Source organism: Anopheles aquasalis, chromosome 2 (assembly GCF_943734665.1).
Source record: "Anopheles aquasalis chromosome 2, idAnoAquaMG_Q_19, whole genome shotgun sequence".
In the NCBI taxonomy this organism is placed as follows: domain Eukaryota; kingdom Metazoa; phylum Arthropoda; class Insecta; order Diptera; family Culicidae; genus Anopheles; species Anopheles aquasalis.
The window spans coordinates 7,955,001-7,975,000 of NC_064877.1; the positions used below are offsets into that span (position 1 = coordinate 7,955,001).

The following is a 20,000-nucleotide window of genomic DNA, read 5'->3' on the forward strand; positions in this document are numbered from 1 at the left end:
AAGTGAACCGGTCCGGCGATAGAAGCCCAAACCCTTGGCCCATGTCTCTTTGGGACCAGGAATGGGTGGCCTCTTTTGGCTGTTGCAAAAGTGCGGACGGACGGACGGACATTGGCACGATGAAGCTCCATGAAAGGGTCGCTACCATGATGATTGCATTCCGGTAAGGCACCATGGCAGGGCGCGTAAGGGCCAAGGGTTTGAGACTGAGTGAGGCGTTTGTTCTGCGGCAGAATGCAGGTCATGGGAAAAAGGCAGAGGATCACAGAGGTGGCAGCATAATTGAGTCATTACACGGAGTGACTCTCTTGAGCAACACGAACAACTCGAAGAAACGCACGCAGCGAAACGGTCGTAAGGAGTCCGGGTTCGCGACACCGGTACCGTCCTCCGTCCGCTCCATCAATTATTCCTTTCGCGTACCGGCTGACGCAAGCCACGGGTCGCTTGCCAGTGGGCAGGCCACATTTTCTTCAATGACGCCCCGCCCAAGGCCCCGGCCAAGTTTGACAGCATATCACGCCACGACACTGGCCTCTTTCGCATCAGATCGCCACCGATGATCGTGTCTCTTGGTTCGAACCTTGGCCACAAGAACGATCTCGAATGTGTGTGCGAAGTTTTGGCTATCAGGGAAACGTTTTTATTGAGAAGAAAGATGGTCGCCTTGTCGCGGTCGCGGGCCGTACCTCCTTAACTACTACACAGCTGCTAGGCCTCCCAGGAACATCGTCCACAATCCTTGCACCTCACGCAGGATTCGTCGAGTTCCCGGGGGGCGGTTCATCGTGGTTAACAAATCTTTATTCAACTCTATCTATCTATCGGCTTCGGTATCGTAACATACTAATAACATACGTAGGGCTCTAGTGCCTCGCTAGCTAACTGGGATCGTATCTCCACTGCGCTCGTTGATCAGTGATGGTAATACGGGAGGCCAGCGTGCACCAGGGGCGCTGCAACGACCTTCTTCAGCACCGGAGCAGCATGGACGGCGTGGCCACTCTTCTCGACCACCGCATTAAATCCATGGATCTTGTCGGCCGTGTACGTCACCTTGCGGATTGTGCCGTCGGGTTCGGTGAGCGAGTAGCTACCATGGACGACACCGTTGGCCAGCGTTTCTTCGGCGTGCTTCGAATCGCCGGTATGCGGATCCGAAACACCGTAGCTGAAGCTGTAGTGCGGGTTCGGATCGTACGCTTCGACGTGCTTCAGGACCGGTGCAGCGGCGACGATCGGTGCGTGCAGCACGGGAGCTGCCGCTACCGTGTGCAGCGGTTGGATGGCTTTGGCGGCGTAACCGTAGGACAGCGCCGGTCCATACGACACCGGTCCGTAGACGGGCGATGCTACGGTCGAGACAGCCGCTAGGGAGGCAACCAAAAGAATCTGGAAAAATAGTAACCGAAAAGCACGATCAGCAATCGTTGTTGCAGACTTTCATGATCTTTCCCATTTTTTTTTGACACTCAGTAACGAAATCTGGAGTCACAAGACGCACTCCGATGAGTCCACATATGAAATACACTATCACGGTAGACACTTTAGTACTTCGAACAAACTTCAAAAAGTTCTCAAGAAGTCCTAGAATCCGGCAGCTTCTGCTCGCAGCGAACGATTATTCACCTTGGAAATCATGATGCTGGTGGCTGGTGTGTTGGTATCACTGGAGGGGCACTCTTGAGGGCTAGAACAGAACACTGCTTGATTTGACACACCACTGAAACTGCTGGAGCTGTACGACGCGAGATGTGCTCTCGAAGCAAGGCTTTTCTTTGGTCTGACTTGTTGGCCACCGTGCGAACCATATAAATACCTACGGATGCTGCGCGCGTGCTCGCTCGCTCGCTCGGCAACCCTTTGCGCGCACACGGAGATTGACAGAATTTTTGTGGTGGAGAAAACCGGGCCCCCGCTCATGGAACACATGGAGAAGCCCTCCAGTAGTAGCCCACCGTTCGGTTTGGTTTGGTTTCGACCTGAAAAAAAGGGAGGCTGGCTGGCTGGTGTGGGGGGAGGCTAGTAGCCGTCGTCCGTGTGCATAACTCGTGGTGCCCACGATGACGACGACGACGACGACGATGACGACGAGAGCATTTCCTTTAGCTGCTGCTGTTCCAGCTCTTCTAACCATTCGTCTCGTTCAGAAGAAAAAGACAGTTTGCCTCTAGCTTCCCTCTCCTGCAGCACCTGTCACTTGCGCTCGCTGGAGCTCCTAATAAAAATGCACGAAGCTCAAGCTCAAGCTGCAGTGCGCGTTGGCAGAAAGTGATCGACCTCTTCTACCCCGACCATCAACGCCAGCCTCGCGTGTGCTTGCCCCGGACGGTTGCGTGGATCGATGGAAAATTGATCGCTCCCGATCGATCGGTGGTTGTGGTCGTTTTGTTTCGACCGCATTTCACCCTGGACACGCGTGTTAAGCGAGCAAGGAAAACAAATATCTGTGGCTAACGGGGGAGCCTAACAAGAAGCCTGCTACTTCGTTGCAAACCTTTTTAAGATGATTTTTTGGAATTTCGCGATAAACCAATGAGCATTTGGCTACCTCTAATCTACTGGCTGGCACGTGTTCTACATTATTACGAATCGAATTAAAATTGACAAAGTTGTAGATTTTTTTAAATCCGCGATTCATACAAAAGACGATGAAGCTACTCAAAAACTACATAGTTTTCATAAAAATGGTTGAAACTTTCTTTCAAACAATTAAACAAAATTCGTTTTAAACAGACAAAATCGTAAAAAACATCCCTTTTTTAAACTTCAAAAATCCGGCAAAAATTAAAAAATGGGAAATTCAACAAATACTCGACTGGGCTACTTAGATAAACTTATAAGCTTGAAAAGAATATTAACTTGTATTTTTCTGATGACGAATCACGCAGCTACGATTGGCACCGTTTTTTATCCGAATCAAAAGACTTGCCCGTTTAAGCGACGAACCCGGTTTGGTAATTCATCAAACCGTCTCCAACATAGTGTGATCAGTTTTTAATAAATGTTCCCCAAAATAGAACCAAATACACTTGAAAAGATGTAGTTCACGATGTCATTCACTTGAAAAAATTAAGTTGCATGGTTTCTGCACAAGAAATCGACAAAAACGAGCCCGAACGTTTTTGGACCGAATTGATGTGAGAATTGAAAAAAGTGATTCCGTAACATGCAACAAATCTATTATTATATCGCCTCTCTTACTATCTGCTGTGATAGCCAGCAACACTTTAAAGCCTCATTTAAAAAAAACTGCTTCTTGACTTCCAACACTTCGGTCATCGATCAGCGCAAACTTCCAGCAGAAACGAACGAACAGTGGTTCTTTGTTCCAAGATGGTCCGTATATAAAAAAAGGAAATTTGCTCTGAAATGTATCTCCACAGAATGTGATTTGCTGAGTGTGCTCGGCGCTTGTCGCTTGTCGCATGTAATCCAATCACGACAAACTCATACACAACAAAAAAAAACCAAACGGGATTCTGTAGCGCCGCGGTTCAGGGGCCACAAGGCCTCATAAGCGATTCCGTTGCATGATGAAACGATCGATTAAATCACTTCGGCTCGCTGCACTGTCATTGCGCATACCGGGATGATAAAGCGGAGCGCCACAGAGAGCAGCAGCAGTAGTAGTAGCCCCATTTTCAAGCCGGCCTGGCCTGCTGCTGCTGCTTGACCACACCGTCGAGCACCGATCGACAACCGCGTCCACCGTAGACCGACACAAACGTCCGCTCGGCACTGGTCAATGAAATAGTTCGTCGCCACCCCTTTTCTGGACCGACCGGCCAGCCCACAGACGAGGCAGACAGAACGCTGCACCGAACAGCTGATCGGTGCGGTGCGAGAAGGACGCAGAAGGAGTTTCTGCGAAGAAGTTTCTCAACACTCAACAGCGACACGCGCGTTTAGTGAATTAGTTCAGCCCTGGCCAACCGAAGCCAGGCCAGTAGAACCGCCTGGCCCCGCTGGTCACAAACTGGTTCACCGTTTGGCCCCTTTTTCCTCTTCTTTTCTCTCGAGGTACCTCCCAATCTCGCCAATTGCACCTTGGCGCGTCGCGTACGTGCACATCGAGCGGGATTAATTAAATCGTGTATTCTTGGCGGCGGCGATAGAAAGCGATTCCAAAACGTAAATCATGTTTCTTCCTACGGCGGTGGCGGTGTCTCCATTCCATCGACTCTACAATGTTTGACAGGACAGCGATGGAAGGACAACGTCGCGATCGACGACCACACCACCGTCCGTCCGTCTGTCTGACTGTCTGCGAGGAATGTGACGACAGAACGATCCAACGGGGAGATGAAGGTGACAAACGGTCTGTGTGGGGTGAGGGGGTCAGGTTATTACCGACGCCTGGTCTGGCCTGGCCTGGCGACAGAACCAACCGAGACCCAATAGATGCCGCGGCAGTATCCAGTTTCGTTGCTCCGCCAAAACGAAAGCGCTCTTACGTAATGCGTGAGCTTATATGCGACGGTAACCAACCGGGGACAAGCGGGTACCTGCGAGATCGGTCTGCGAGAGTTCTGAGCGTTATTTTAATTGGCTCGTGCGAACTGGAACCGCGCACTGGGCCCGGGCATGCTCTTTTCGGTGCATCACAAAATCCATCGTCCATCGATTCGATGCTTGCGATGCTGTTTTTGAAATTAGCAAACACAAGACGTCCATCAAGGCGCTTAATATGCCTCGTGTGGAATTGGCCAGGTACACTAGTTGGGCAAACACGCATTCATTTGATTGCTGGTTCGAATATAAAATGGTTTATAAATTATACTTTAATTTTCTTCCCTTTAAACGAAGCAAAACAGAGAGTTTTAAGTAGGACGGAATATTATGCGGTGTTGAGGTGCCTTTTTTCTAGGAGAATTATGTTTTTATGTTGTTTTACAAGGCAGACATAAAATAAAAATATAAAAATAGTAGCAGATACTAAGCAGCTGAATAGACCATACAGCGCGACCAAAAACAAGGTTGCCAGGGCTTTGATTGGATGAAAAAAGAGCTAATACCGCAACCGTCTAGCCGGCGCGTCCACAATAGTCCACTGGCCAATTAATTAGCAAAAATGTCCCGAATTGGCTGTACCCACCGCGAGTGCTATCCGCATTCGACGAGCTGATTGATCAATCATTTAACGAACGACCAAACCGGGCCACCATCACCAACCGATTGACCAACCGCGAGCCAAGCGAATTCATCATTAAATTGTTCTCTTTCTCTCTCTCTCTCTCTCTCTATTTTCAAACAAATTAACAACCCAACAGAGCAGAATTTCTAGTAACAAAACAACAAGGTTTTCCTTTATATTTTCAGTCTGTGCAGCACAAGGTAAGACAAGGTCGTGGGGATACGATATACGATTGCGACCAATAGTATGCTAGAGTATTCTTTGGAGTGACTTCAGCTTCGGCAGGATCGACCATCACACCCTAGCCCACCACACGAGCAACTGGGGCGTGCGCCACCGGAACCACGGCCTGCGGCACCAGAGGACCGCGCTGGACGACGGCATTGAATCCGTTGACGGGATCGGCAGTGTAGATGACGGTGCGCAGCGTACCGTCAGGTTCCACCAGCGAGTAAGAGCCTGGCAAAGGACAGGGGAACGAAAGGATAAAAAATGGAACGACAAAAAAACGCGAGACCACAGTTCGAGTAGCGTTCGGGCAGTTTAAGCTCGCAGCTACTTCTCGCTCACGATCGCGATCGCGCCAACAAGGCAGAGCTTTTTCCTGCAGTCGTCGAAAACCAACCTCGCACAATGTCGCCATCTCGCGTCTCCTGCTGACTCTTGCTGTCGCCCGTTAGTGCATCTTGCACGTTGTACGCGTAAGTATACTGTGGCAGCGGATCGTAGTTCGTGTTGATGGCCACGGCCGGTGCTGCCACTGGGACGGCAGCGATTGCTGCACTGGCAGAGCTACTGATGGACAGCACCACCAAGACCGCAACGGAAACGGTGCTGAACACTGCGCTGAACTGCGGATGCGGAAAGAAAAGATGATCGCCTTATAAGTGGCCGAAAGGATCAAAGGATCAACGCAATAGGATCGCTCCTTTTAGTACCTTCATGATGATGAGCTGGCGACTGACTGAGCGGACTGACTGACTGCGAACTGTACTCCGTACCGGAACCGACTAGTGGACTGTTTGGAATGGGTTTGATAGCTTTCGGAGGTGAAGCATTGGTTTATAAAGCAAATTCGGTTCCAGCGCTCCCTCCGATGCGCAATATGACGCATCGCACTGGTTCATCATACCAAACAGTCGTCAAAACTCCACGGCCACGGTAGGGAGGGCCGGCCCCCGGTGGTACTGCGATGACTGCGAACCCCAAACGACGACGCGAGACGCGCAACATATTACGAACAGCTTATTATAAGCTAATTAAACATTCACAACGGCATCCTCGTACCCCAAATTCCGGCTCCCTCCGGCAGGGTAGAAGGTATCGGTCGTGTACTATCGTTGCACTAAGTGTATATCGCTATCGAATACAGTTTCTGATATCCTCGTTACGATTGTCAATACGCCATGCTGCTGCCGTTGTTGTTTTGCCGTTGCATAAGAAAGAAAGCGTGGTTGGTGCAGGGATGGTGGCCAGAAGTGCGGGTTGGCGACAGAAAGTGAAACCCTATTTTATGATATTGAACACGAACTGTGCGGTCGATAGGTTAGCGGGAGTGATAAATGGGCGAGGGTTGTGTAATGAGAGTCGCACCGGTAACACACTTCCGAGCATGGTATGGAGCCCGGGAGTCGGCAGTCAGAGTCTATTTAGAATCCTTTTACGGAAGCGAAGGTCAACGAAGAAGGTCAAAAGTCAATATCACTGCTCTAATTTTGGTTTAAAATTATTAATTGAAATAATTATCATCAATTATTAATTGAAATAACAAATCATTAGAAATGTGCTGCAAGTATGTGTAGCATACTGTGAAGAATAGAAAAAACAGATAAAAATATAACCGACATTCTAGCAGAAAAACAAAAAAAAGGTTCATCGCTTGATCGCGCATTGAAGTCTTTTGTTGCTTTTTGCGCTTTTTAGCTCTGCGGCTCTGCAAACAAACGGCCTAACCGATAAAGAACCTGTCTGCAATTGTTTTACTATATTTTAAAATAATAATTGTGTATAGATGACCAACAATAAAGCAAAATATGAGAAAAAATGTTTTTTAGTCCGAAGACTACTTTTGGGAAACTATAAATCATATGCGCCAAGATGTTTCCCAATACTAACAACTAAAAATTATCATTAGCTTCAAAATCGAGGGGTTTTTGTGTAATATTGAACATTAAATAAATCATAAAATATAAAAAGCACTTTTATTGGGGTTTTTTGGAAATTTATTGGTAACACCCTTGAGGGCTCCAAATTGTAAGCGATATGATTCAAACATGAAATTCAAACAAACGACGAACCTTTGGAATCATTAAACAAGGTTTGTGAATGCGTTTGCAAAGGTTTTGGAATATTTTTGTTAATTTTCATTAAAATTGTCTTCATTATCGATCAAACATCATAAGATTCCTTTTGTTTCACTTATTTCACTCCTCCATTTGCAGAAAACAATCGTTCTCCATTCGTCTCTATAGATAATACAATGAACAAAATTAAATTTACCCCGAATGCTAATTAATTGCAGCGAACGAGTGAACCAAAATGAAACTGTTACGCATTCCTTTCCTCAACATATCGCACAGCTGCTGGAAATTCAAATTCTCACCGGGCTCGGTGCAACGCGGTGTGTAGTAGAGGGCCGGCCCACCTAGCCGACAATGTGAAAGGTCGACATGAGTGACCTGAAAAAAGGGAATCCAATGTCACTGGGCCACCACAGGCTGGAACCGGCATTGCATCAGATCCACGCCTCGCTGCAACATAGTATCGGGGCCGCCACTGGACATGGACTTTTGTATGAATGCAAAACCCCGCCACTGAACTTTATCGCCCGCGATAAAGAACATAAAATCGGTGAAAAGTATACCATCGTGCTGGCTCGTTTTTTTTGGGGTTGAAAAAACAACACAAACTAGCTTTAAATGGATTGTTCCAGCGATCGTTATCGCCGTGGAGGGCCCCCTGGGCCTCTCCGATGCTAAAATTGCGTCGAAACAACGCCCGCATAAAGCAATCATCGACACCCTAATGACATTTATGTTTGCTGTTCGCGGATCACGTTGTTCTCGAGAGGGGGGTTGGGGTTGAAATTGAGATGACGGGAGGGTGTTGATCGTTTAATTGCAATTACCCCCCGTCGCACACTCGCTGGCGCTGCTTTGGACAAAACTAGACCACCACAAAGCCGCTCCCCGATCGGTGCACGTTTGAGGCGACATTTCGTCGATTTGGTTGGACTCGAGAGCAACATAAAGACAATGGACGCGATAGGCGATAGGTACCGAGCGACAACTGACGCCTTCGACCCGGTTTTTTGCCATTCAAATGCACTTGGCACGCTCCGGTTAACCTATGCTCTACAGCGAGCCAGCACTAAAGCAGGACAAGAAGCGTTCTATGGTGCGTTGTTTGATGCACCGTCGTGGGCAACAGCACCCAGGCGTGTTGGTGTGTTGGTTTGTCCCGGTAAAATACTCCCCATTAGATGATCGATAGCTGGTACACACCCTTGCGCAGAAGAAGGGAGACCGGTTGGTCGGTCTCAGGGTACGTTTCGCACTCCACAAGAAGAAGCCAGGGGCAATTGCATTGCAGCACGTGAGCTGAAGTAAAAGGAAACGTGCAGCGTACACCGCCTTCGCAGTTTGACGACCGGTCAGACGCAGACGCGAGGAATATGGCCGGACAACGAGGTGACGGTTACTCGCTGGCTGTTCGATGAGACATGGCATTTGATAATTAGAAGCCACATAATGATATGATTGCTGTTATGGTAATGTGATCAATTCGGACATTCGGTGGCTTTTCATCTCTGTAGAAAAGATCGATCGATTGATTCAAGCGGTGGGCGGCCCTCTCTTGTATGACGTCGTTTCCATGAAGTCGTTATGATCGATCGATCATATCGACGTCGTTTTGTTGACAAATGTTGTTGGCCATTCATTCTCCGGCGTGCAGTGGCAGCGGAGTGGAGCTTTGCTATTCATTTATTGAATCTCAGTAGTGATATTGCCACTTGACAAGATGGCTCAATGGCGTGTTGTGATTCGCTGCCGTCCGATGTGCACCATGGCATGTCCGGTCCGACATCGCGTAGGGTCTGCCCTTTAGCTACATTCACTTCGTGGTAACAGCTGTTAGGCAGCTCGTGTCTTAACTATGCTTCGCGGCCAAAGGTTTGTTGAAGGCATTGCACCGGTTTGCAGGTGGAGCAGGTTTTCTGCAAAGAGCAGAAAGCAGCCTAATACCAGAATGTCGCCGCTCGATTGACCCTGTAAGGCTGAAGATCATGAGTGCTGTGCTGTGCTGTATGAGATCCACAATAGAGCAGGAGCAGCATCACAATTACTAACACATTGTCGAGCGTTTTTTGATGCAGCTAAACACCGTCTAATGGCCAATGTACGTGTGGTACCACCCATGCGTGGTATGTTCGCAAGTGCGTTTAAGATTGTTGGTGCCTTCCCCCGCCCCAGTTCACCGAGCCACCATTCACCGAACACCGAACAGTGAGCGCTGCGGAGCGATAGCGGGTCCCTCTACATAATTCTTCTCGTTCGCACGCGTTCACGCGCGGAGTTTGGTGCTTTTCAACTGGATATTAATCCTCGATGAAGTTGGGCGGACTTTTGCCGCGTGGAAAAAGGCGTCGGACATGGAGCACACTAATACAGTGGAAGAAGGGTGATCGCAACCTTTCAATATAAAAGGCCACGAATAATCTCTTCAGGGCACCAGAATCATTTCATCGGTCTCACAAGAACCATAGAGCCTTAGTGTCTCCTGCATCTACAATGGCCTTCAAAGTAAGGACATAAAGGAGTCATTCGCATTCCATAGTCTCCAGAATTTACGGAAGTTCGGAAGTTCTAATCAAACATTCTGGGATATCCTTTTCCAGTTCGCCGTGTTCGCCGCCATCGTGGCCGTCGCTAACGCCGTCGCCATCGGATACCCGGCCCCGCTGGGAGCTTACCATGCTCCTCTGGGTGTGGCCAAGGTTGCCGCCCCTCTGGCTTACCCAGCGGTCGCCAAGGTTGCCAAGATCGCCGATGACTACGACCCGAACCCGCAGTACAGCTACAGCTACCACATTGCCGTAAGTTCCAGGACTTTACTCGACAATAGTAGAGTCTCAAAGATTTAAACTGTTCTTTTGATCATCCCTACAGGATGCCGTGACCGGAGACAACAAGGAACAGCAGGAGTCTCGCTCGGGAGATGTTGTCACTGGATCCTACGCTCTGGTTGAGCCCGATGGCACCCGTCGCGTCGTCGAGTACACCGCCGATCCCGTCAACGGATTCAACGCCGTCGTCCACCGTGAGCCTCTGGCCGTGAAGGCTGTGGCCCCGATCGCCAAGTACGCCGCTCCTCTGGCTTACCCAGCTGTGGCCAAGGTCGCTGCTCCGATCGCTCCCTACGGATACCCAGCCTACGGCAAGGCCATCCTTGGTTAAATTGCGATAAGTGCGAGCAACTTCTCTCCTCTCTAGAACTTTCATCAAGAATGCGAGCAAATTTCCTCCAAGTCATTAGTTAGCATCTATTCATTATTTATTCTTTCCAATCTCACTTCCTTCCTTATGTTGTGCTCATTCACAACATGGCTGTACCTTTTCTTTTTCTTCTTCAACTGCTTTCTACGATCATTACTAGATCGCTCACTCAGCCAACGAGATTTGTAAATATGAGAAGAGTAATCAGGAATGTTACAGTTACTGTTTGCTGCAAGGTATCAATGGTGAGAATCCATTGACGTGAATAAATGCAATATCTACAACCATGTACGCCACGTTCATACATTTTCTGTTGATTTTGTCGATTGTCAAATGCTGCAGCACTCAGTTAAACTTCGCACCAAGAATAGGAAGCATGTGATCTTTTCAATAAAATACAACCGTTTCTGTATCGGAGAAAAAACAATCTGTCGTTGCTACATTTTTACCTAGTTACACAATCGGTTTGTTATCTTGTTTAATTATTCTGAATTATTCTGCGGTTCTTTCGAGAAAAAAAGAGAAAATTATGCGCCAAAAATCAACCCACTTCAACAATTGAAATATCCCACCAACTTGATTATGAGTTGTGCTATATTTTTAGTGCTATATTTTTTAATTTCCATTTCCACTCTAAAGCTTGAACGGCAAGGTTCACTACCGCTTTTGAGAGCTACCAAACTTCCCAATAATTATGCTCCATGTAAGATACCTATGAGATGAAGTCTACCCACAAATGTTCGAGCAAATGTAGTCAATTGAATAACTAAACAATTATATATTATGAATGAAAACATTTGTAAATCGTGTATTATTTATGATTTTTTCTCCAGCATCGCGCTAAACTAAAAAAAAATCAATAAAAACAGACAATCAGTATGGTAATCATGATCTTTGTAAGTTTGTGATGGAATGGTTCCTCTAAAGGGAATAATCTTTATGCTGGACTCAATTTTAAAAATATTATATAATTTCGTAGGTAAAGTTTAGTGTGGATTAAGCATAAGAGTACACAAGTACAGTACAGTACTAAGCAAACCCACTCTTCTCCATGTAAGACTCAGCATAGTACCAATTCAACAAAGTATTGCATCATATTAAAGCTTCAAAGTCATAGGTTCCTGCCAAGCCGGTGAAGAAAAGAAATGCGAAAACGACCTTGCCTGCGTGATCACCACAGTGAACTGGAACCCCACATCCCAATAAACTTGGCAGCGGGGGATGATCGAGATAAGAGAATTGGGCCCGAAATGCAAAGTTTATTTTGATTTTTTTACAAAATATTGTTGAAAGGAAAAATGTAGTATGAACATTTTTAAAAATAATAATAAACAGCATTGGATTGTTGACAAAGGAAAACAAAAATAGATAATTTCTTCGATCTCCGAACCAACCAAGCAGTTATCGAGAAACAGAAAAGCAAATATGGCATTTAAATGACGACAATATACTTGAGTGCTGCTTAAAATTATGGTTTTTTTGCAGATCATTCCAAACAGCATAGTTTTAAATCATTAGACCACTTAAAAGAGAAAAATTTTAGGACTCAAAATGAGCAGAGATAAGATACTGATCAAATTCGAAATCTGTAAGCAAGTGATCGACACTTTACTAGAATGAAGTATAAGTAGTTCAGCGTAATTTCCTTTCCTTTCTATCCTACGCATGCCAGCGGTAAGATGCATGTATGTTGCAAAACATGTTTTTGGAAGGTTTACTGTGCAGCAAGTAGGCACAGCTGATCGCGATCGCATGAAAGGCTCTCGAAGTAGGAGGGCATTCGATATAAAAGGCCACTCGAGCCTTCGTTACGGCATCAGAATCATTTCATCGGTCTCACAAGAACATAGACTCTAGAGTCTCCTGCATCTAAAATGGCATTCAAAGTAAGGACATAAAGGAGTCATTCGCATTCTGTAGTCTCCAGAATTTACGGAAGTTCGGAAGTTCTAATCAAACATTCTGGGATATCCTTTTCCAGTTCGCCGTGTTCGCCGCCATCGTGGCCGTCGCTAACGCCGTCGCCATCGGATACCCGACCCCGCTGGGAGCTTACCATGCTCCTTTGGGTGTGGCTAAGGTTGCCGCCCCTCTGGCTTACCCAGCGGTCGCCAAGGTTGCCAAGATCGCCGATGACTACGACCCGAACCCGCAGTACAGCTACAGCTACCACATTGCCGTAAGTTCCAGGACTTTACTCGACAATAGTAGAGTCTCAAAGATTTAAACTGTTCTTTTGATCATCCCTACAGGATGCCGTGACCGGAGACAACAAGGAACAGCAGGAGTCTCGCTCGGGAGATGTTGTCACTGGATCCTACGCTCTGGTTGAGCCCGATGGCACCCGTCGCGTCGTCGAGTACACCGCCGATCCCGTCAACGGATTCAACGCCGTCGTCCACCGTGAGCCTCTGGCCGTGAAGGCTGTGGCCCCGATCGCCAAGTACGCCGCTCCTCTGGCTTACCCAGCTGTGGCCAAGGTCGCTGCTCCGATCGCTCCCTACGGATACCCAGCCTACGGCAAGGCCATCCTTGGTTAAATTGCGATAAGTGCGAGCAACTTCTCTCCTCTCTAGAACTTTCATCAAGAATGCGAGCAAATTTCCTCCAAGTCATTAGTTAGCATCTATTCATTATTTATTCTTTCCAATCTCACTTCCTTCCTTATGTTGTGCTCATCCACAACATAACTATGACTTTTCTACCGTTTTCTTTTTTTCAATGATCTATGCTCGATGCTTTTCACTCTGACCTAAGAAACGCCACTATCATCATAATCCCAACGGATTTTGTGTACATATGAAAAAACAGCATTTTGTGTCATCATATCTGATGCAAGTGCGATTGTGAAGTGAAATGCTTCTGAAAATAAACGTGTCTTTGTAAATCGAACTTAACTTTAGTTTTTCTATTTCGTTTATCGAAGATTTCCTACGAAAACATACTTTTAAATAAACATAATCTGTTTTCATTTTAAGCCAATTGAATCATACTGTTTCAATTCTCACATTGATTTATTACAGCAACGAGGTTTGGGGCAGCTATTTGACAGAATGATTCGAAAACTTGCGGAAATCAATAAACGCATTTAATGCTGAGAGTATTGAATAGCATCAAAAGGAAGAAAGACATCACTCTGCATAAAAATATTTCATACATATCAATACATTTTACAAATGCTTGCACCCAAATGAATGATCTGTCATTACTTATTTTCGTTAAATATTGAAGACAGTGAACTGAGCAATAAAAGTCTCTAAGTTATTATGCGTTATCATAAAACATAAATTCTCACTAAAATATATTTTACCAGCAATTATGAAATATAGTCATTTGAGTTCGATGTTTATAGAGAAGACATAAAGATAAAGGTCTAGTAAATTATATGCAGAACACAAATAAGAATATATTCTATAAGCACATCATACCTTCTGCGAGTAAATTATTTGCGAAATGACTGAGAGGACTGCACTTGTACTCATAGCAACCATCATTGCTATTCAACACAACAACACATAACTATCATCACAATTTTGGCTCTGTCCTAGAATTGTTATCGTAAACATCTTAAAATTTGAGCTCACGAACGTTTCAATTGCTACTAACCTAAACACTTTTTATATTGTCAGAAAAGACATCTATAATTCCATTGACGATTAAATTCAAAAGGATCAGAGGGTTGAGAATATATAACCAAACGCCAAAGCACCGATTGTCCAAATCTATATACGAAATTGAGTTACATGCATCAGAAAAAAATGATTAAAAGGTTTTTAAAAAGCTTCATCAATTTTAAAAACCGTTAACTCTCATTCTTCTTTTTGATAATGCGTGCACATGTGATATGCCAGTAACAGTGTCTATTTGATCAATGCTCCATCTGTAATGGTTCTAAAAGGAATAGGCGTTCACCAATAGAGCGAAGTCCTTTCTTTTTCTCTTCAACAAGGTCTAGTCCAAAGAAGAGAGAACTTGTTTTGCGAGTGCCCATGCAGTTATGTGTTAGTAACGTGGGCACAGCTGATCGCGATCGCATGAAAGGTTCACCAAGAAGGGGTGCGTTTTGGTATAAAAGACTGCTCGAGCCTTCGTTAGGGCACCAGAATCATTTCATCGGTCTCACAAGAACATAGACTCTAGAGTCTCCTGCATCTACAATGGCCTTCAAAGTAAGGATTTGCAGAAGTCGCTAGCATTTCTTACTCTTCAGAACTGGCGATCAAAGTTCTAATCAAACACCTTTGGATACCCTTTGCAGTTCGCCGTGTTCGCCGCCATCGTGGCCGTCGCTAGCGCCGTCGGTATCGGCTACCCAGCCCCGCTGGGAGCTTACCACGCTCCTCTGGGAGGTTACCACGCTCCTCTGGGAGCTTACCATGCTCCTCTGGGTGTTGCCAAGGTTGCCGCTCCTCTGGCTGTCGCCAAGGTTACCGCTGACTACGACCCGAACCCACAGTACAGCTACAGTTACCACGTTGCCGTAAGTTCCAGGACTCTATTCAAAAATAGCAAAGTGTCGAGGATTTAAACTGTTCTTTTCACCCTCGATACAGGATGCCTTGACTGGAGACAACAAGGAACAGCAGGAGTCTCGCTCGGGAGATGTTGTCACTGGATCCTACGCTCTGGTTGAGCCCGATGGCACCCGTCGTGTCGTTGAGTACACCGCCGATCCCGTCAACGGATTCAACGCCGTCGTCCACCGTGAGCCTCTGGCCGTGAAGGCTGTGGCCCCGATCGCCAAGTACGCCGCTCCTCTGGCTTACCCAGCTGTGGCCAAGGTCGCTGCTCCGATCGCTCCCTACGGATACCCAGCCTACGGCAAGGCCATCCTTGGTTAAACTTGGATAAGCGCTAGCAACTACCCTCTAGAACTTCCATCAAGAACGTTTGCTTCCGTCTAGTGCGAGCCCATTTCATCCAAGTCATTAGATAGCATCTACTATTATTTATTCATGCCAACTTCGCACCCGTACTTCCTTCAATTAATGTGCATTCACCACACGACAGTTTCTCATGCCATCTGTTTGTGATGCACTTCGGCATGGCATCAGGAAACTCATTAAGAATTACTGGTAAATGCTTGTGCTTGATGCCTTTTTGTATATATGAAGGATAAGCTCTTGTTAACGATTGCTGCTGTTGAACGATTGCTGACTGTGTTTTGACTGATTACAAGCTGTATAAAACTGTTACAAACGAATCGAACTGACGATCGATTTAAATAAATGCAAGTTCTTTAAAAGATATGTTTTGTCAAGCGCTTCTTTTTTCAAAAACCTGAGTAAAACAATTGATCTGAATCAAGTCTTTAACTATGAACAGATATTAAAATGTTAAATGAAACATTGGATGGAAATTGATTGAAAAATTCTCAAAAAAAACTTACTGCGCCGAGTCACTCAAATTCTTATTATAATTTGAGATTCACACTGAAATGTGTCTCTATACCTTTGTCGATTTGACTGTAGTACGAATACGAGAAACATTTATCGTGATAGTTAACACGCGAGTTGAACACTTTATGACCTGGAGAAGTTACTTTTTTTATAAAATATAACCATTTTTATCTGAAAGTGCGCGAAAAAGCGGATTTATAACACTACCATAGCGAAGAGAATAATATAGTTCTCACTCACTCAACCCTTGAACAGTTGTAATGAAAAGTTGTTAACATTATCAGCGTAACTCTAACAGGTTGCACAGATTTTTGATTAAATTTGTTAATAATAAAATTGTTTTTTTTTATAAACTCAATGACAGTGCAGGACCTTTTTCTATTTAAGAGACTCAAAGAGAAATGCAACACTACAAAAATATCAACTCCACCGGCATAATCAATACTTTTATTACAAACCACGATATCTATCTGTATTGGATATTATTTTTTAAAAGGAAATGGCTTTGAACAAGTGTAATGAATATTACAGCTTTGGACTAAAGAAATCTACGTTCATTAAAATGAAATGTTGAAGTGCCAATCAATGGTTATGTTATGTTGTGCAACATATCTATTGGCTGCTAGAGGTTGTGCAAGCGATCGGAACATGCTGCCGTTTGAAGTGTAGCGAACAACCCCAGCTATGCTGCGTAACAGAATCAACAATCACTGCAAGGGAACGGAAATTGAAGATGCAATACATGGGCGTCACCCGTGGCGTCAACATTCTTCAGACACGTGAAATTCTCTTCGAAGACCATTTCCAGTCTTCTGCGGTACGGCTACCTGTCACCCGCTAATGGTTGACGACTTTTTTTCTCTCTCTCCTTTGCTCCAGATATCACAGAGCAAACGAGTGGTGAACACGCATAAAACGGCGCACGCATGTCGGAGCTGTCCCATAAATTAAGATTTGGCAGTACTGCCCTTCCCGCCCGCCTTCTGGCCCGCGCAAGTCAACGTTGGCGGCGCAGGAGTTCAATGCACAGACCGTCGTACCGGTGCCGTTGCAGGCCTCGCCCATTCCTTTAACCAGCGGATTTCGATCGCATTTTTTTCCTCGCTTAACAACCAATAAACCGGGGACAAATAGTAAGCGGTGAGCGAGGCAACTGGGCCTACTGGGCATACATAGTGCGACACGTCGAAATTGACCATTTTCCTTGGGTCGTGAGGGGCCGGGGCTTGTTAGAGTCGGCTTTTCTGCGAATGCCCGTATCGCGGTGGCGAAAATGGACACCAATCAAATGTGCCGAGAGAAAGAAAAAACAAACACAACATATCTCATATCGGATCTGTCCCCTAACCGACGCGACCCACATTGCACCAGTGCTACTACCTCAAGGGGTGGGTGCACGTTCGGGAGTTCTCTGGGTGCGTGGCCAGTTATGGCTATCGGTGGAATGGCCCGGACGACTGAACGAAGCCTGCTGCCCAGTTGCACCGTTGGGTAGGAAATTTGTGGCCTGCGTATATAAAGCAAAGCGAAAATTAGATTAGCACCACATTCGTGTTCGCAGTCGGTTCTAACGAGGTTCGATCCAAGCAGCAAGCAGCAACAAATACCCTCAAAAATGGCCCTCCGGGTAAGTAAGACGATTGTTGACGAGAATCCCGGGCTCCAGTGTAATACCGAATTCTTCGCATCACAGTTTGCAGTTCTAGCCGCCTTCATCGCCACTGCCAGTGCTGTTGCCATCGGATATCCGGCGGCATACCCAGCGATTGCAAAGGTTGCTGCACCGATTGGCGATTACGATCCCAACCCGCATTACAGCTACAGCTATGCCGTTGCGGTAAGTTGTTGCTGAGAGCCGATGTTACGCTCAAGCATCACGCTCATGTATGCTCTCTTCTTAGGATGCCGTGACCGGAGATAACAAGAGCCAACAGGAATCACGGTCGGGAGATGTTGTCACTGGATCGTACTCTCTGATCGAAGCCGACGGTAGCCAGCGTGTCGTCGAGTACACCGCCGATCCCGTCAACGGATTCAACGCCGTCGTCCACCGTGGTGCCGGTGTTGTGAAGGCTGTGGCCCCGGTTGCCAAGTTTGCTTCACCGTACGCGTATCCTGCCGTTGCTAAGGTTGCCGCACCGCTGGCTCATCCATACTACGGATAAGGGAACCGATCCACCATCATGCTAATTTAGGGAGCGGAATCCCATCGCGGAACCGCCTGCACATTCGACCTGATATGAACGACGATTCTCACTATGCAAGCGTTCGTTCTAAGCTGCTAAATGCTTGACTGAAATAAAGCAAATCTCAAATGGAAATAGTACACCATGCCTCTAACCCTTCTTAGTGTATGGTTACCTGGACAAAAGCATACTGATGACAATATTATGCGCCATACAGACGCGCAATGTTCTATTTCAACAGCCTTGTTTGCTTTGATTTATTCAGCGTGTTTCAGTAGCTTGAAAATATACAACAGAGACCAAATAACATAAATCTTACAGTAATTGCGTGCGTTAGAACAATGCGGTGGAGGAGCTTCAAGCAACAGTTTGCACTTTACACAGGAACTCTTTCGATTAATGGTTTGTTTGAGACAAAAAGACATTTGTGCTTCGATGTAACGTCGATGTGCGTTTACCAAAACTACGCATCAAAGAGCCTACTTGATTACCAAATAAGTATAGTGTAACCAGAGAGTGCTTTTACTAAACCTTTAATCAGTTATTTAAAGAGTAATCTCTGATGAAATTTTGGGGAAAAGTTTTTCTAGGACAACTGATACCTGGGCTGGCATCTTTATCAACCGATGATAATATATTTTCAGAGTATATTGAGATCACGGTAGTGAAATAAAAAAATAGAAAATTAGAAAAAATCCACAACGTTAGCTGAATGAATGACGATTTGATTGAGAAATGTTTCTACAAAAAAAAAATAAAGTTTTCACACTATTATCACACTTTCTGCACAACTACTGAACTGAAAAAAGTGAAGGAATAAAAATGAAACACGCTATGGCATGAGACTATTAAGCTATTTACACCATATACAGCTCACATGACAATATCGCACGTGCGTGATCATACCCCGCAGCAGCATTGGGACCACCACATGGATCGACATTGACTATATGCTCGGTAGACATTCTACTCTTTCCGTCAGCCACGATCACGACAACGACGGCGGATCGTTGGGTGATGGGCTAAACGAGGACAACACGTGGACCACCTGCACAGTCACCATCTCCTCGCCCACCGAAGGGCGTTGTTTGAGGTGCATTCGATGCGTTTTCATTAACAGAGCCAGACTGGACCGCCAAGCATATAGTACCACCTCCTCTCAAACCCGCAAACCTCCTATCAATCGCTTGTCTCTCGCCTAATTTGACTCCCTTGGTCCGGGCCGACGAGTGTGTCGAGGTACGCAACGGGGTAAGGATACTCCACCATCGGTACCGCCAACGAGGTGACATTCGGCTCCCACGATTGTGAACTTGTGAACCCCACTATGGCCGGCACCAATCACTGCACACTAACACGGAGCGAACTAGTGAGCGGTAATTTGCTCTCGATAAGTCTCGTTTTCGACCGGGTACGCACATTTTGATAACCAACCCACAAATCGACGATTGGCCTCGGGCACCGCACGCAAAAAGTATGTGCCAGAGAGCTAGAGAGAGAGAGAGAGCGAGACGAACCGCAAAAGTGCATCGATTGGGTGCACTACGGAGTGATTCGAACGAAGTGATTGTAGGGCGTTGGTTTAGCGGACGGGCGAGCGAGTTTTCGGCGGGGTGACTTTCTGGGCTTCTGTGCGTGAGCGAGGACCGGACTATAAAAGGTAACGCTGGGTGGAGTAAAGAACATAATCAGCATACGGTTGTCAAACGGTCAACACCAACCACACAAATCCACCCAAAATGGCATTCAAAGTGAGTGAGGTTCTGGCAAACTTCTAAGCTCC

General features: G+C 46.1%; 9 protein-coding genes across 10 annotated transcripts in view; 5 read left to right on the plus strand and 4 right to left on the minus strand.

Annotated features, from left to right (window-relative positions):
- LOC126569220 (calphotin) overlaps nt 1-4,074 on the minus strand; it is a 7,465-nt gene extending 3,391 nt beyond the window's left edge. The window contains exons 1-3 of the mRNA XM_050226163.1: nt 4,028-4,074; nt 1,630-1,861; nt 967-1,392 (exon numbers count right to left, since the gene is read on the minus strand). Of these exons, the coding sequence (XP_050082120.1) occupies nt 967-1,392; nt 1,630-1,861; nt 4,028-4,074 (705 nt within the window). The remainder of the gene's footprint in view (nt 1-966; nt 1,393-1,629; nt 1,862-4,027) is intronic.
- Nucleotides 1-20,000, minus strand: part of LOC126571050 (neurobeachin-like protein 1) — a 44,949-nt gene that overhangs the window by 7,406 nt on the left and 17,543 nt on the right. The window lies entirely within an intron of this gene.
- LOC126571053 (cuticle protein 7) lies at nt 916-1,746 on the minus strand. The gene is made up of 2 exons (XM_050229276.1): nt 1,630-1,746; nt 916-1,392 (listed from the first exon to the last, which is right to left on the minus strand). The coding sequence occupies exons 1-2, from the start codon at nt 1,639-1,641 to the stop codon at nt 916-918; spliced, it is 489 nt and encodes a 162-aa protein (XP_050085233.1). The 5' UTR covers nt 1,642-1,746.
- LOC126571580 (larval cuticle protein A2B) lies at nt 5,439-6,081 on the minus strand. Its single transcript, XM_050230228.1, has 3 exons — nt 6,076-6,081; nt 5,763-5,988; nt 5,439-5,596 (listed from the first exon to the last, which is right to left on the minus strand). Exons 1-3 carry the CDS (start codon nt 6,079-6,081, stop codon nt 5,439-5,441), a joined length of 390 nt encoding a protein of 129 aa, XP_050086185.1.
- Nucleotides 9,928-10,624, plus strand: LOC126571581 (larval cuticle protein A3A-like). The gene is made up of 3 exons (XM_050230229.1): nt 9,928-9,939; nt 9,993-10,232; nt 10,306-10,624. The coding sequence occupies exons 1-3, from the start codon at nt 9,928-9,930 to the stop codon at nt 10,591-10,593; spliced, it is 540 nt and encodes a 179-aa protein (XP_050086186.1). The 3' UTR covers nt 10,594-10,624.
- LOC126571587 (larval cuticle protein A3A-like) lies at nt 11,511-13,360 on the plus strand. Its single transcript, XM_050230236.1, has 4 exons — nt 11,511-11,528; nt 12,483-12,518; nt 12,614-12,811; nt 12,885-13,360. Exons 1-4 carry the CDS (start codon nt 11,511-11,513, stop codon nt 13,170-13,172), a joined length of 540 nt encoding a protein of 179 aa, XP_050086193.1. The 3' UTR covers nt 13,173-13,360.
- LOC126571051 (larval cuticle protein A3A-like) lies at nt 14,755-15,505 on the plus strand. Its single transcript, XM_050229274.1, has 3 exons — nt 14,755-14,801; nt 14,891-15,112; nt 15,186-15,505. Exons 1-3 carry the CDS (start codon nt 14,790-14,792, stop codon nt 15,471-15,473), a joined length of 522 nt encoding a protein of 173 aa, XP_050085231.1. The 5' UTR covers nt 14,755-14,789; the 3' UTR covers nt 15,474-15,505.
- On the plus strand, nt 17,610-18,241 carry LOC126571054 (cuticle protein 21-like). The gene is made up of 3 exons (XM_050229277.1): nt 17,610-17,658; nt 17,725-17,868; nt 17,933-18,241. The coding sequence occupies exons 1-3, from the start codon at nt 17,647-17,649 to the stop codon at nt 18,194-18,196; spliced, it is 420 nt and encodes a 139-aa protein (XP_050085234.1). The 5' UTR covers nt 17,610-17,646; the 3' UTR covers nt 18,197-18,241.
- LOC126571052 (larval cuticle protein A3A-like) overlaps nt 19,921-20,000 on the plus strand; it is a 978-nt gene continuing 898 nt past the window's right edge. Inside the window, exon 1 of the mRNA XM_050229275.1 lies at nt 19,921-19,968. Within this exon, the coding sequence (XP_050085232.1) occupies nt 19,957-19,968 (12 nt within the window). The 5' untranslated portion in view covers nt 19,921-19,956. The remainder of the gene's footprint in view (nt 19,969-20,000) is intronic.